The sequence below is a fragment of the Gopherus flavomarginatus genome, chromosome 8 (genome assembly GCF_025201925.1).
Source record: "Gopherus flavomarginatus isolate rGopFla2 chromosome 8, rGopFla2.mat.asm, whole genome shotgun sequence".
Lineage (NCBI taxonomy): Eukaryota > Metazoa > Chordata > Testudines > Testudinidae > Gopherus > Gopherus flavomarginatus.
Window position 1 is genome coordinate 43437888 of NC_066624.1, and position 12637 is coordinate 43450524.

Consider the following 12637-nt stretch of genomic DNA (forward strand, 5'->3'; position numbering starts at 1 on the left):
AGAGTGTGGGGTACATGCCCCATCAGTGCAACCATAAAGTCTAGGGACTTGCTTTTAACACCCACCCAAAAAAACACTCCAGCTGGGTCCAAAGCCCAGTGACATGATATTTCCAGTTGTGTGAAAATATCCCTGGCTCACACATAGCATTGTCAAGCATCTGGTGTATTGCTATAAATAACACAGTAAGCTGGGCTGCATGGAGCTGTGCAGTACCTGGTTCAGGAACAGTGTCTGGGGTGCATTGGGAGAGGAAGGGGAGTGAGCTGTCAGCCCAGGGCAAGCTGCAGGCACAAGGGCAAACAAAACATTACCATTGGGGGAGAAGCAGATGGGCAGGGGACAGCAGTGGTTCATGGCGGTCGGGCCACCCTGCAACCTAGGAGCAAGCCCATCATTTCTGTAGAATTTAAACATTTAATGGGAGGGAGGAACCAGCAAATAGCTTTTCCAGTTTATCTGCTTGCTACAGAAATAGGGTGGAGAGATAGCTCAGTGGTTTGAACATTGGCCTGCTAAACCCTGGGTTGTGAGGTCAGTCCTTGACAGGGCCACTTTGGGATCTGGGGCACAATCAGTACTTGGGCCTACTAGTGAAGGCAGGGGACTAGACTCAATGATCTTTCAGGGTCCCTTCCGGCTCTATGAGATAGGTATATCTCATATATTGACAAAACCATCCATGTGTTACACTGACACACAGCTATCTCCTGGAGTTTGTGGATAGCCTTAAAAGAGAGCTCTGAGAGGTGGGAATAGCCCCATTCATTTCTATGGGGTTTTAACACTGAAGCTAGAAGTTGACTCTTTCAATCACATTGGCTATTTTCAGTCTCTTTTTAGCAAAAGTATCAAGCTAATGTGCCTCTCCATCATTGCTGGAAGGAGTCTGTGTGTGCCACTTGAGGGGATTTTACACACTAGACTAAACAACCTGAGCCTTAGAAAGTGACCACTAGATGGTTGAGCTCAGGATCCTGACAAAAGGAAGAAAGGAGAGTAGCAAAATGTGGACCCTAGACTTCAGAAAAGCAGACTTAGACTCCCTCAGGGAACTGATGGGCAGAATCCCCTGGGAAGCTAATATTGAGTGGGCAAGGAGTCCAGGAGAGCTGGCTGAATTTTAAAGAAACCTTATTGAGGGCACAGGAACAAACCATCCTTATGTGCAGAAAGAATCGCAAATATGGCAGGCGACCAGCTTGGCTTAGCAGTGAAATCTTCGGTGAGCTTAAACTCAAAATGGAAGCTTACAAGAAGTGGGAATTTGGACAGCTGATAGGAAGGAGTATAAAATTATTGCTAGAGCATGCAGGGGTGTAATCAGGAAAGCCAAGGCACTATTGGAGTTGCAGCTAGCAAGGCATGCGTAGGGTAACAAGAAGGGTTTTGACAGGTATGTTAGCAACAAGAAGGCGGCCAGGGAAAGTGTGGGACCCTTACTGACCTGGTGACAGATGATGTGGAAAAAGCTGAAGTACTCAATGCTTTTTTTGCCTCGGCCTTCAAAGACAAGATCAGCTCCCAGAATGCTGCACTGGGCAGCACAGTATGGGAGGAGGTGAGCAGCCCTCAGTGGTGAAAAAACAGGTTAAGGACTATTTGGAAAAGCTGGACATGTACAAGTCCATGGGTCCAGATCTAATGCATCCAAGGGTGCTGAGGGAGTTGGTTGATGTGATTGCAGAGCCATTCGCCATTATCTTTGAAAATTCATGGCACTCGGGGGAGGTCCCAGATGACTGGAAAAAGGCAAATACTATTTAAAAAAGGGAAGAAAGAGAACCCGGGGAACTACAGTCTCACTTCAGTCCCCAGCAAAATCATGGAGCAGGTCCTCAAGGAATCCATTTTGAAGCACTTGGAGGGGAGGAAGGTTATCAGGAACAGTCAACATGGATTCACCAAGGGCAAGTTATGCCTGACAAACCTGATTCACTTCTATGATGAGATAACTGGCTCTCTAGATATGGGGAAAGTGGTGGATGTGATATATCTTGACTTTAGCAAAGCTTTTGATACAGTTTCCCACAGTATTCTTGCCAGCAAGTTAAAGAAGTATGGATTGGATGAATGGACTATAAGGTGGACAGAAAGCTGGCTAGATTGTTGGGCTCCACAGGTAGTCATCAACGGCTTGATGTCTAGTCGGCAGCAGGTATCAAGTGGAGTGCCCCAGAGGTCAGTCCTGGGGCCAGTTTTGTTCAACATCTTCATTAATGATCTGGATGATGGGATGAATTGCACCCTCAGCAAGTTCACAGATGACACGAAGCTGGGAGGAGTGGTAGATACACTGTAGGGTGGGGATAGGGTCCAGAGTGACTTAGACAAATTGGAGGATTGGGCCAAAAGAAATCTGATGAGGTTCAACAAGGACAAATTCAGAGTCCTGCACTGAGGAAGGAAGAATCCCATGCACTGCTACAGTTTGGGGATTGACTGGCTAAAGAGCAGTTCTGCAGAGAAGGACCTGGGGATTATAGGAGAAGCTGGATATGAGTTAGCAGTGTGCCCTTGTTGCCAAGAAGGCCAACAGCACATTGGGCTTTATTAATGGGAGCATTACCAGCAGATTGAGGGAGGTGATTATTCCCTTCTATTCGGCACTGGTAAGGCCACACCTGGAGTATTGCATCCAGTTTTGGTCCCCCCACTACAGAAAGGATGTGGACAAATTGGAGAGAGTCCAGCGGAGGGCAATGAAAATGATTAGGGGGCTGGGGCACACGGGGAGAGGCTGAGGGAATTGGTCTTGTTTAGTCTGCAGAAGAGAAGAATGAGGGGGGGATTTGATAGCAGCCTTCAACAATCAGAGAGGTGGGGTCCAAAGTGGATGGAGCTAGGTTGTTCTCAGTGGTGGCAGATGACAGAAGAAGAAGCAATGGTCTCAGGTTGCAGTGAGGGAGATCTAGGTTGGATATTAGGAAACACTATTTCACTAGGAGGGTGGTGAAGCACTGGAATGGGTTACCTAGGGAGGTGGTAGAATCTCCATCCTTAGAGGTTTTTAAGGCCCATCTTGACAAATCCCTGGCTAGGATGATTTAGTTGGTGTTGGTCCTGCTTTGAGCAGGGGATTAGACTAGATGACCTCCTGAGGTACCTTCCAACCCTAACATTCTATGAAAACCAGTGCAGTGAGTAGCTGTATTTTCCTTTGAGTGCACTTCCTCCAGCACCTGGCACTTCCTGGGAACTCATGGCCCTGCAGCCTCATCTGGCTTTGTTTGTGGGATGTGGTGAGTGAGTAGGTCTGGGTCAGGCTACAATTTGATTATAGTGACAAAAGTTTAAGTTCTAGCCTCTTAGGCTGAGCAGCTCCGCTGTATAAGTCGGGCACTATGCGGGGCCAGCAACAGGTGACACATCTATCAGCAAGTCAAAGGGAACACACACGGGGTCGGTGCTAGGGGTCAGCATCTGTCAGGGAGTCAGATGGGATATGCATGGGGCTGGCATTACAGATCAGCATCTGTCAGCAAGTCAGATGGGATGTGCATGGGGCTGGCACTAGGGAACAGTGTCCATTGTTGAATTGGAGGGGATGTGTGCAGGGCTGGCACTACAGCGTGGTGTCTGTCAATGAGTTGGAGGGGACACATAGGAGGACAGAGCTAGGAGATGGTGTCTGTCAGAGAGGCAGAGCAGACACATATAGAGTTAGGCAGCCCATCTGTTGGTGAGTCAGAGAGCACATGCACAGGGCCAGTGGTAGGCGACCCATCTATCGCTGAGTCAGAGGGGACACTTGAGGGGCTGGCAGTAGATGACCTGTCAGTCAATGAGTCTAAAGTGAGTCGGAGGGGACATGCGGGGCTGGCGCTAGGCGACCCATCTATCAGTGAGGCAGTGGGGACACATAGGGCTGGTGCTAGGGGACACGCAGGGCTGGCACTAGGCCACCCATCAGGGAGAGAGGCAGAGGGGGCGGGTGCTGGAATTGTCAAGTGCCTGGAAGAGCAGCTGGAGAAAGTCTTGGCAGAGGCTGGCTCTCACTGGAAGTAAAGGGGGATCAGGCAGGAGTTTCAATGCCAGTAGCAATGGGAAAATGGAAGTGACTGACTAGCATCAGTGAGAGGCTCGGCGGAGGTGGTGGAATGCAGGGTGCCAAGAGCTAGAGAAGGAAAGTAGGGCCGGAGGACTAAGAGCCCAGGCCCCTGAGAGGAGCGGAAGTGAGAGTGGAGGGTGGGGCAGTGAGACGGGAGGGGATGCCCAGGGAGGCCTGCTGCTATGATGCTGCCTCAGCCTGCCCTGCCTCCCCAGAGAGGGCCTGTTTCCATGGTGAGAGGAGGAAGGATGTGGTACTTCCCAATGTCTCATTCACTCTGTGCAGGGCTGTTGCAAGGGCCTACTGTGTCAGACTGGAGGGACAGACTCTCTGCAGAGCGCCCCAGAGGTAGCAGGGGAGTCTAGCACATGCAGGGTTCGGTTGTCGTTCCTGGGCCAGGACAGCAGTGATGGGATAGATATTTCCAAGGGCTGCTGGTTGCATGAGGCTTGTAACCTCCTATATCATGTGGAAACCAAATCCTCATTGAGTCCTCCACAGACACTCCTGAGCCCACTCCTTGGCCTCAATATATCACTTCCAAAGTGGGGCAATGCCCACATTCAGCTGGCTGAGGTCAACATAAATAGAGGCTTCCTCTTCCTCATCCTCTCCCTTGCAGAGCTGTCCACTCTCACAGTGTTGGGGGAGGACAGATTTGGGTTCTCATTAGCTCCTGCTTTGTTGTCTTCAAACTTGTGAAATGTTGCCCTTATCCAAAATGACCATCTTCCTATTCCTTTCAATGGGACTGAAGCCAAAGCTCCCCTCAGCCAAGATAGCTGCTGTTTTCCTACTGTCTTTGCAGATAACAGAGAGGCTCCGACAGGGGTTACGGGGACGAGGGAGATGTAGTGGGGACTCGTCCAAGTTCTGCCCCTACAATAAGCCCCACCACTCACGATGCCAGAATGAGGCACTGCTCTCAATAGCTATCGAAAGTTGATCATGTGAGCTCTTTGTACTCCATGGGACCTTGGGCTGGGCTCCCTTGTGGCAGGAGGAAACACAGAAGTGGTGGTATCTCCCAACCCAGCCTGCTCCTACCTCCAAAATGAACCATCACTCAGTGCAGGCTGCACAGGTCTCCATACTAGACTGGCTGCTCTCCTTGCATGGGCACTGAAATAGTTCAGTGTTAACAATGACAACATCAGTACTGACTTAGCACCCACTGAAATAACTGGTGCTGATCATATCTCAAAGCTATTGTTTGAGGCTCTCCACAGATGTGGCTGCATCAATCATAGAATCATAAACTATCAGGGCTGGAAGGGACTTCAGGAGCTCCCACCCCCTGTTCAAAGTACAACCAAATCCCCAGATTTTTTGCCCCAGAGCCCTAAATGGCCCCCTCAAGGATTGAGCTCAGCAACCCTAGGCTTGGCAAGCCAATACTCAAACCACTAAGCTATCCCTCCCCCTTTTGGGTATGTTCAGATCAAGTTTTATGTCACAGCCGTAACTGCTAGAGAGCCACTATTGTTTAAATTGAAAGCTGAGGCTCTGAAGAACAAGAGGGCAGCCTGGGGAAGACAGATACACTGCAGTACCATGTACCAGCCTAATGCTAGCCCTGGACTTCTAGTAAAGATGGGCACTATCCCCCATTGTTTCCAATGGAGCTGAAGCCAGGCTGCCCTCAGAGAAGGTGGTAGACCCTCAAGGAGGCCCAGGCAGGAGACATAAAAATATGGAGGTGCCAGGAATGAGCCAGGAATGGGGAGTGTGTTAAGAAATTGGAATCTGAGGCTTGGGGAGTAGGAGGGAGATTACACCTTGGCAGAGGCAGGGTTCCTGGGGAGGTTGGTTGGGGTTTGGGGTTCCTGGGAACCATAGTTGGGGGCAGGGTTCCCAGGGAGATTAGATACAGGTGAGGTTCCTGGGGAGGTGAGGTTCCTGGGGAGGTTACTTAGGGGGTGAGTTCCTGGGGTGAAGTTAATTGGGGGTGGATTCCTGGAGAAGTTTATCGGGGCAAGGTTCCTGCGAAGGTTAGATAGAGGACAGGTTCCTGGGGAAGTTAATTGGGGGCAGGTTTCTGGGGAGGTTAGTCAGGGTTTGGGTTTTCTGGGAAGTGCAGTCGGGGGCAGTGTGTCTGGGGAGATTAGATAGGGGACAGGTTCCTGGGGAAGTTAATCGGGGGCAGGTTCCTGGGGAGGTTAATCCTGGAGTTGGCTGTGGTGTATTGAGGACTTTGTTGGAATTGCAAGCTATCACTTTAAGATTGGAGGTTTTCTTGGTCTTGCTTGCAGTCTAATGGGCTCTGTAGGAAAGTGTGTGATCAGAATCACTCTGGAAAAAGCCAGATTAGAACCAGGTAGGGTAAGTAGTGCCTCCTGCCTTAGGGAGCAGCCCAGTTTCTTTCTCTCTGGTTTTGATTACCATGTGTGATCTGTCTGGTGTCTAAGAGTAAAAGTAGTGCTATGCTGCACCCTTCCAGCGGGAGTATTTGATGTCTTTATCTAACTTTTTTGTGTGTAGGTCATGAACAACACTGGGGAGGCGCATCCTGGGGAAAATCCTTTGTATCACTTTAATAGCTTGTGGCGATGCTTGTCGCCACCCCTTATGGAGATGGGTTTGGTGCTGTGTGTGTGCTCTAGGCAGGCCCTGGAGCCAATATGACAGGCCTGTGCTGGCTGCACACCAGGCTCCCTGGCCTGTCCTCATGACCAGGCTAGCACAGCTACTGCACCCCATGGGACTCTGCTGGATCAGGAAGAGCTAGGCTGCTTGACCCTGAAGTGTTGGGGAATGGGTCCAGGTGCCTACCAATGGCCAGAGCGAGGAGCCGTGTCTCCTTCAGCCTCCTCTTGCCTAAGGTTGCTCAGTGCTAGCTGGTGTTGAGCACTAACTGGAGCCAGTCCTTGCAGGCTGCCAGAGGAAGTGGTTAGCAGCACGTGATCAGCTCAGCCTAGAATTGCCTGCACCACAAACACCTTGAAGGGCTTTGATCCATGAGCTAAAACCCTGGTGATGTTTCTGCAAAAGTTTCTCACCAGCCTGAGAGCGGAGCAGCTACTTCTCTCTGCAGACGCAGCCCAGCCCTTCAACATCCTCACAGGAAGGAAATGACAAGTGCCATCCCCCCCCACCCACAAATGCACAAGCAGGGGTTTTCACACCCCTGCACTCCGCGCTGGGTAGGAGCCACATTCCAGTACACTAGTGCCAGGATCATTCCAGAACTGGACTCTGCTCTCACTCACATCAGTGCAAACCAAGGGGATCTCCATGGACTTCATTAGGCAGCTGAAGTTGGCCCCCCAGCCTTGAAATGTGGCAGTGCCTACAAGGCAATGCACTAGTGCTGGGATCTGCTAACTCCCAGCTCCAACTCGTATGAGTCACCCTCCTAGCTCATCTGGTGCCGGTGGCCACCTCCGACCAGCAAGCGAAGGCAAACTCCACAACCCAGGGCCCCAGCAGCTGGATTCATCCCCCTACCTCACTGTCACCGTGGGATCCCAATGCCAGGTCACTGGCCCATGGAGCAAGAAGCCAAGCGTTGGATTTTCACCCAGCACTTTTGTCAGTTCTGAGCTCATCAGCCCCATGCAGGTCTTGGCAAATGAGAGTGAGCTTAGAGAAGAGCAACCCCAGTGATCAGGTGGGGTTGGGAAACCAGGAGCTGTGGCCAAGGAGACTCGCAGTGCAGCCGAGTGCTACCTGACGGGGAAGGGAAGGGAGATATGTGGAGAGCAGCTAAGTAGACACAATGGGGAGACACGAGCAGAGGAAATGTAGGCTGAATATCAGGAACGTTTTGCTGGCACTGGAATAGTGTCGTTCCCCCAGAGAGATGATGGGGGCCATGGCTTACCACTAAGCAGTCTAGCCTGGACCAAACCCTGGAGACATTCCTGCAGCACCCAGGGAGTGGAATGAGTGGCACCAAGGGCCGAGAGGACTTTGCCATTTCTAATTCCTGTAGCTCCACAATTCACTCCCAGCCCTGGACATGGCACAGGGTCTTTGTCCAGACTAGTCACCCTCCCACCCACCATCACAGGGGGTCTGCCCTCAGCATAGTCCTTCTGTGGGGCGCAAGCTGGCACCGTCCACCCCAGCAGGGTCTGATGGGAGACCATCCCTCTGTGGAACTGGCTGGATCGGTCAGCTCTGCCAGCGTCTAGTGTCAGGGCCATGAACCCACAGGCAGCATGGAGCTGCTCAGAGCTGGGACCTGGGGGAGGGGAGAGACTGAGAGAGCTTGCAGCTGGTGGGCTGGTCACAGCTGGGCTGTGGGCCGCCCTTTGCTGGAGCAGGCAGAGGCTCTTCTCACACTCACCTTCTTCTTCTGCGCCTGCTCCTTGTCGCTGGCGTTGGATGGCTTGCGGCGCAGCATGGCGCTCTCTCCAGAAAGGCTGGAAGAGGACAAGCAAGGGGAAGTCTGAGCCGTGGAGCACAGCACCCAGCGTGTCACTTACTGCACCCGTAGCTGAAGCAGACACTGGGAAATGCACAGGAAGCTGCGGCGTCACATGAGTTGCACTTACGGCAATTGCTGCTCCAGGGCAGCTGGTGCTGGGGGAGGAAGAAGGAAGTAGTTTGAGAACGGTCTCCCTGCCATGGAACCTGGTGTCCTGTATGCCAGGGAGGGCACTGCCCACGTCCCCGGACACAGCCAGAGGATTCTTTCCGTGCCCTCTCAGCAGACACTGCTACAGATGTTCATGACCAGCGCATTCCCCCCAAATTGCTGCACAGATCCCTCTGGGGGGACCCTCCCCTGAACCAACTCCAGACTGGTTTATACATTTCTCCAGAGGGGCTGGAGGTAGCCTTCATACAGTGGATTCCTGGTATTGTCCACGTGAGCACGGGGCAGTTGAATTCTGTCCACAACCATTTCTTGGGGTTTTGCAGGGTTTAACCTTAGTCACCTTTCAGCCAGTGAAACAATAATCACCTGCCTCACAACTATAGAAGATTCATAGATATGATTGCAGATAATCCCCCACCACATTCTGCACAGCGCTATTTTGGCCATCCCCAGTGTTTCTTGCACAGTTGGAGTGCCTTCTGCACCCACTCCTGTAGGCCACTGTGCACAGAAGGGGCAGTGATTCAGAGCACGTGTCCTGCCTTGCAGTCATCCTACCCTCAGGGCTCCTGCACTATAGTGGTCTCATCCATGCCAAGAGTAGGGCAGCTGGTTAAGGTCTAGCAACCAGACCTGCAGAGCTGCCCGGCAGCAGACACTCAGCAGTAGCTGTAACCAATTTGCGCTCCACTGCTGTGGACACAGACATGGGAAATCCTGCCTCAAGGGGTCTGACAGGCAGCAGCCTCATGGGTCTTGACTGGCTCCCTGCCCTATATAAATCCCAGGGACAATCCAGAAAGTGTCCCAGGAAACTGTATGGCTTATAGCTCCCCACTCCATAGATGCTCAGCACCCACCAACCACCCACCAATCAGCTGTTCGGAGGGCCTTGCCAATCAGTTGTTTGGCGGTGGGCGGAACGTGCGGGGGAGAAGGGGTGGAGTAGGGGTGGGAAGAGGCAGAGCAAGAGTGGGGCCTGGGGAGAAGGGGCAAAGTGGAGGCAGGGCCTCAGGGTGGAGCAGAGGTGGAGCACCCACCTGGAAAAATGAAAGTTGGTATCTCAGGTGTGGATCTCCTCTTATGCTGCCTACTTTTAGTGACTAGTCTCCAACACAATGCAATGAAGCAGCCCAGCTCTACCAGTTCCAGTGGGGACTACACAAGGAGACTAAGCTCGTGTGGCGGCCCTGACCAACATAAATGCCTTTGTCTACCTTGTCATATGCATTTGACAACAGGCTCAGTGAACAATGTGAGGAAAGTAAGGGGTCTGTGTTACCACCTGGCTGGTGCCCCTCAATACTTGTCTTCAACCCAGACCCCAAACCCATGTAGCTGGATAGAGCCCGCCGCCATGTGACCCCAAGGAAAAAGTGCTGCCACTGCCATGGACTGTGTTTCTACTGTGGAGGGTCCGGCCATACTCTTGCCAACAGCTATCCTGAACTCTAGCACAGGAAATCACCATGCCCAGGCCCGGTACAGGAGGTTGGCCTGGGTGAGCCCCAAGATAATGCTCCCCTACTCCTCACCAATGCATGCCAGGTATGGTGAGCAGTTCCTGCACCTTCAAGTCCAGGTCTGACTCCGTGTTCTGGGGAGCCTTGCTGAATTGCCCCAGAGTGGGCACTGGTGGGTTCTGGGGCAGCGGACAACTTCATAGATGCTGATATGGCCTCTATGAAGATTGTCCCCAATCTAATGGAGACTATAAATAGCTCTCTCCTGTCATCAGTGTCAGTGACACAGTAGACGGTGCCTCTGGGTGTTGCTGTTCAGGACCATCAGGAGGTCCTTCAGTTTGGAATGATCTGCTCACCACACTTCCCCAAAATTGCTGGCATTTCATGGCTGGCAACTCATGATCCACACATCCTTTGGCATGAGCACAAGGTTAGCTTCTGCTCCAAGTTCTGCCAGCAAGTCTGCCTTCCTGCACTGTCTGATGAACCCAAGAACCAAGACATGCCCCCGTGGTCCTTGCCATGGGTCAGGTGGGACAGTCACTAGACTTGACTCCAGCACTTCTCTCTCCAGTACAGTGAGTACAGTGATATCTTCAAAAGGAAGAATGCTGACACCCTATCACTACACCGTGATGATGTCTGCCCAATTGAGCTGCAACGAGGGGCCAGGGTATCGTTTGGCCATATCTGTTGTTTGGCCATATTTGGCAAAGTTAGAACCAGAGCTGGCAACATTCCAGCACTTTGTGAATGAGGTCTTCCATGACATCCTATACCATAAAGTCCACCTGTAATATCCTCATCTTTTCTGAGGATCCCAAACAACATACCCAGCATGTCCGGTTGGTCTTGGAATGGCTCTGTCAACATGCCCTGTATGCAAAGCTGGAAAAGTACAGCTTTGACCAGTGTCCATGGTGTTCCTGGGCTATATCCTGTCCCCTGATGGCCTCTGAATGGATCCCAAGAAGGTGGAAACGATACTGACCTCGGTGTCCCCCCAAAACATCAAGGCGCTGCAGTGCTTCCTGGGGTTTGCTAATCTTTATAGGCAGTTCATCTCAGGGTTGTCAGGCCAAATCACCCGATTTACAGAGCTTCTCTGCAAAAACACCACCTTCATCTGGTCTCTGGAGGCCTAATAAACATTCAACCAGCTCAAGATGACCTTTACCAGTGCCTAAATCCTGGTCCATCTTGACCCAGCATGACTTTTCATTGTCGAGACCAATGCCTCCAATGTGGCAATTGGGGCCATACTCTCTCAACGGCATGGTTCTCAACAGCACCTCCACCTTTGTGCCTACTATTCACAGATGTTCACTCCAGCTGAAGAGAATTATGAAATTCTAAATAAGGAGCTTCTAGACATGAAAGTGGCCTTTAAAGAGTGATGCCTCTATCTGGAGGTCCAGGATGGGTTGCTCTATGTCAAAGGCCCCTTATATGTTCTGCCAGGACCCTCCAGTTAGAGATACTACCCTTCTGTCATGACTCACCATTATAAGGCCATCTGGGCACCTCAAGACCTTCTGTTTGGCCATCTGCACCTTCTGGTGGCCCCGAATACTCATGACCATGCACTCGTATGCAGATTCCTGTAAGACATGCACCTACACCAATAGACTGCGCTCGAAAACCTTGAGCATCCTAGTGCTTTCCAAAACCCCATCTAGACCCTGAATGGCCATTACCCTAGACTCCATACCTAAGGTTCCCATCTCTAATGGGCACATTCTAGTCCTCACTGTGGTTGACCAGTTGACAAAAATGGTCCAATTCGTCCCCATTGCACACCTGCCCTGTGCGGAAGAAACGGCCCAGCTCCTGGTGACTCATGTCACCCATCTCCATGGACTCCCACAGCAAGTCACAACTGATTGGAGTCCGCAGTTTGTGTTGCAGTTTTGGCATGAACCCCTACGATTGTTTGGGGTCTGCACTTAGACATCCATCGCACATCACCCACAAATTGACGGTCGGTCAGAACGAGCAAATCAAGCGTTACAACAACACTTGGGCTGCTTCAAGAATTTCCACCAAGACAAGTGGCCGAGCCTCCTACCCCAAGCAGAGTTTGCTTACAACACCAACCACATCGTCACTGGGCAGAATCTGTTCTATGCAACCTGTGGCTTCCACCTAGGCATACCTGTCATCTCCACCAATCCCATAGCTGCTAATTGGGTACAGCAGATCCATGAAGTCCAAGAAGAACTCAAGCCCCATTTGGACAAAGACAAGGAGGACTACACACAGTGTGCCCACTGCTGGTGCCAGGATGGCCTGGCATTCACTATCTGGCAAAAAGTGTGGCTTTCAGCCCAAAACCTTTACGCCAACTGGCTGCGTTGTAAACTGGACTATTGCTACCTTGGCTGTATTCCATCAGCCAGATAATCAACCCAGTGACCAGAAAGCTTCAGTTAACCAGATCCCTCAAAATATACCCAGTGTTTCACGTACCCTTGCTAAAAGCCTACATCAATGGATCCTTCGCTCACTTGGCTCAACCACTGCCTCTTCTGGTGTGGAGTCAAGGATGAGTATGAGGTCCATGAGATACTGGAC

The 12637-nt window shown here is 51.5% G+C and overlaps 1 protein-coding gene across 4 annotated transcripts in view; it reads right to left on the minus strand.

Moving 5' to 3' along the window:
* The window catches only part of SASH3 (SAM and SH3 domain containing 3), a 29716-nt gene extending 21069 nt beyond the window's left edge, over nucleotides 1–8647 (minus strand). The window contains exon 1 of one of the 4 annotated variants that reach the window (XM_050964226.1): nucleotides 8343–8601. In XM_050964226.1, coding sequence (XP_050820183.1) covers nucleotides 8343–8399 — 57 coding nt within the window. In that variant the 5' untranslated portion in view covers nucleotides 8400–8601. Of the gene's footprint in view, nucleotides 1–8342 lie in introns of all 4 variants that reach the window. The other 3 variants (XM_050964225.1, XM_050964227.1, XM_050964224.1) reach the window with 3 other exon arrangements.
* Nucleotides 8648–12637: the final 3990 nt, after the last annotated feature.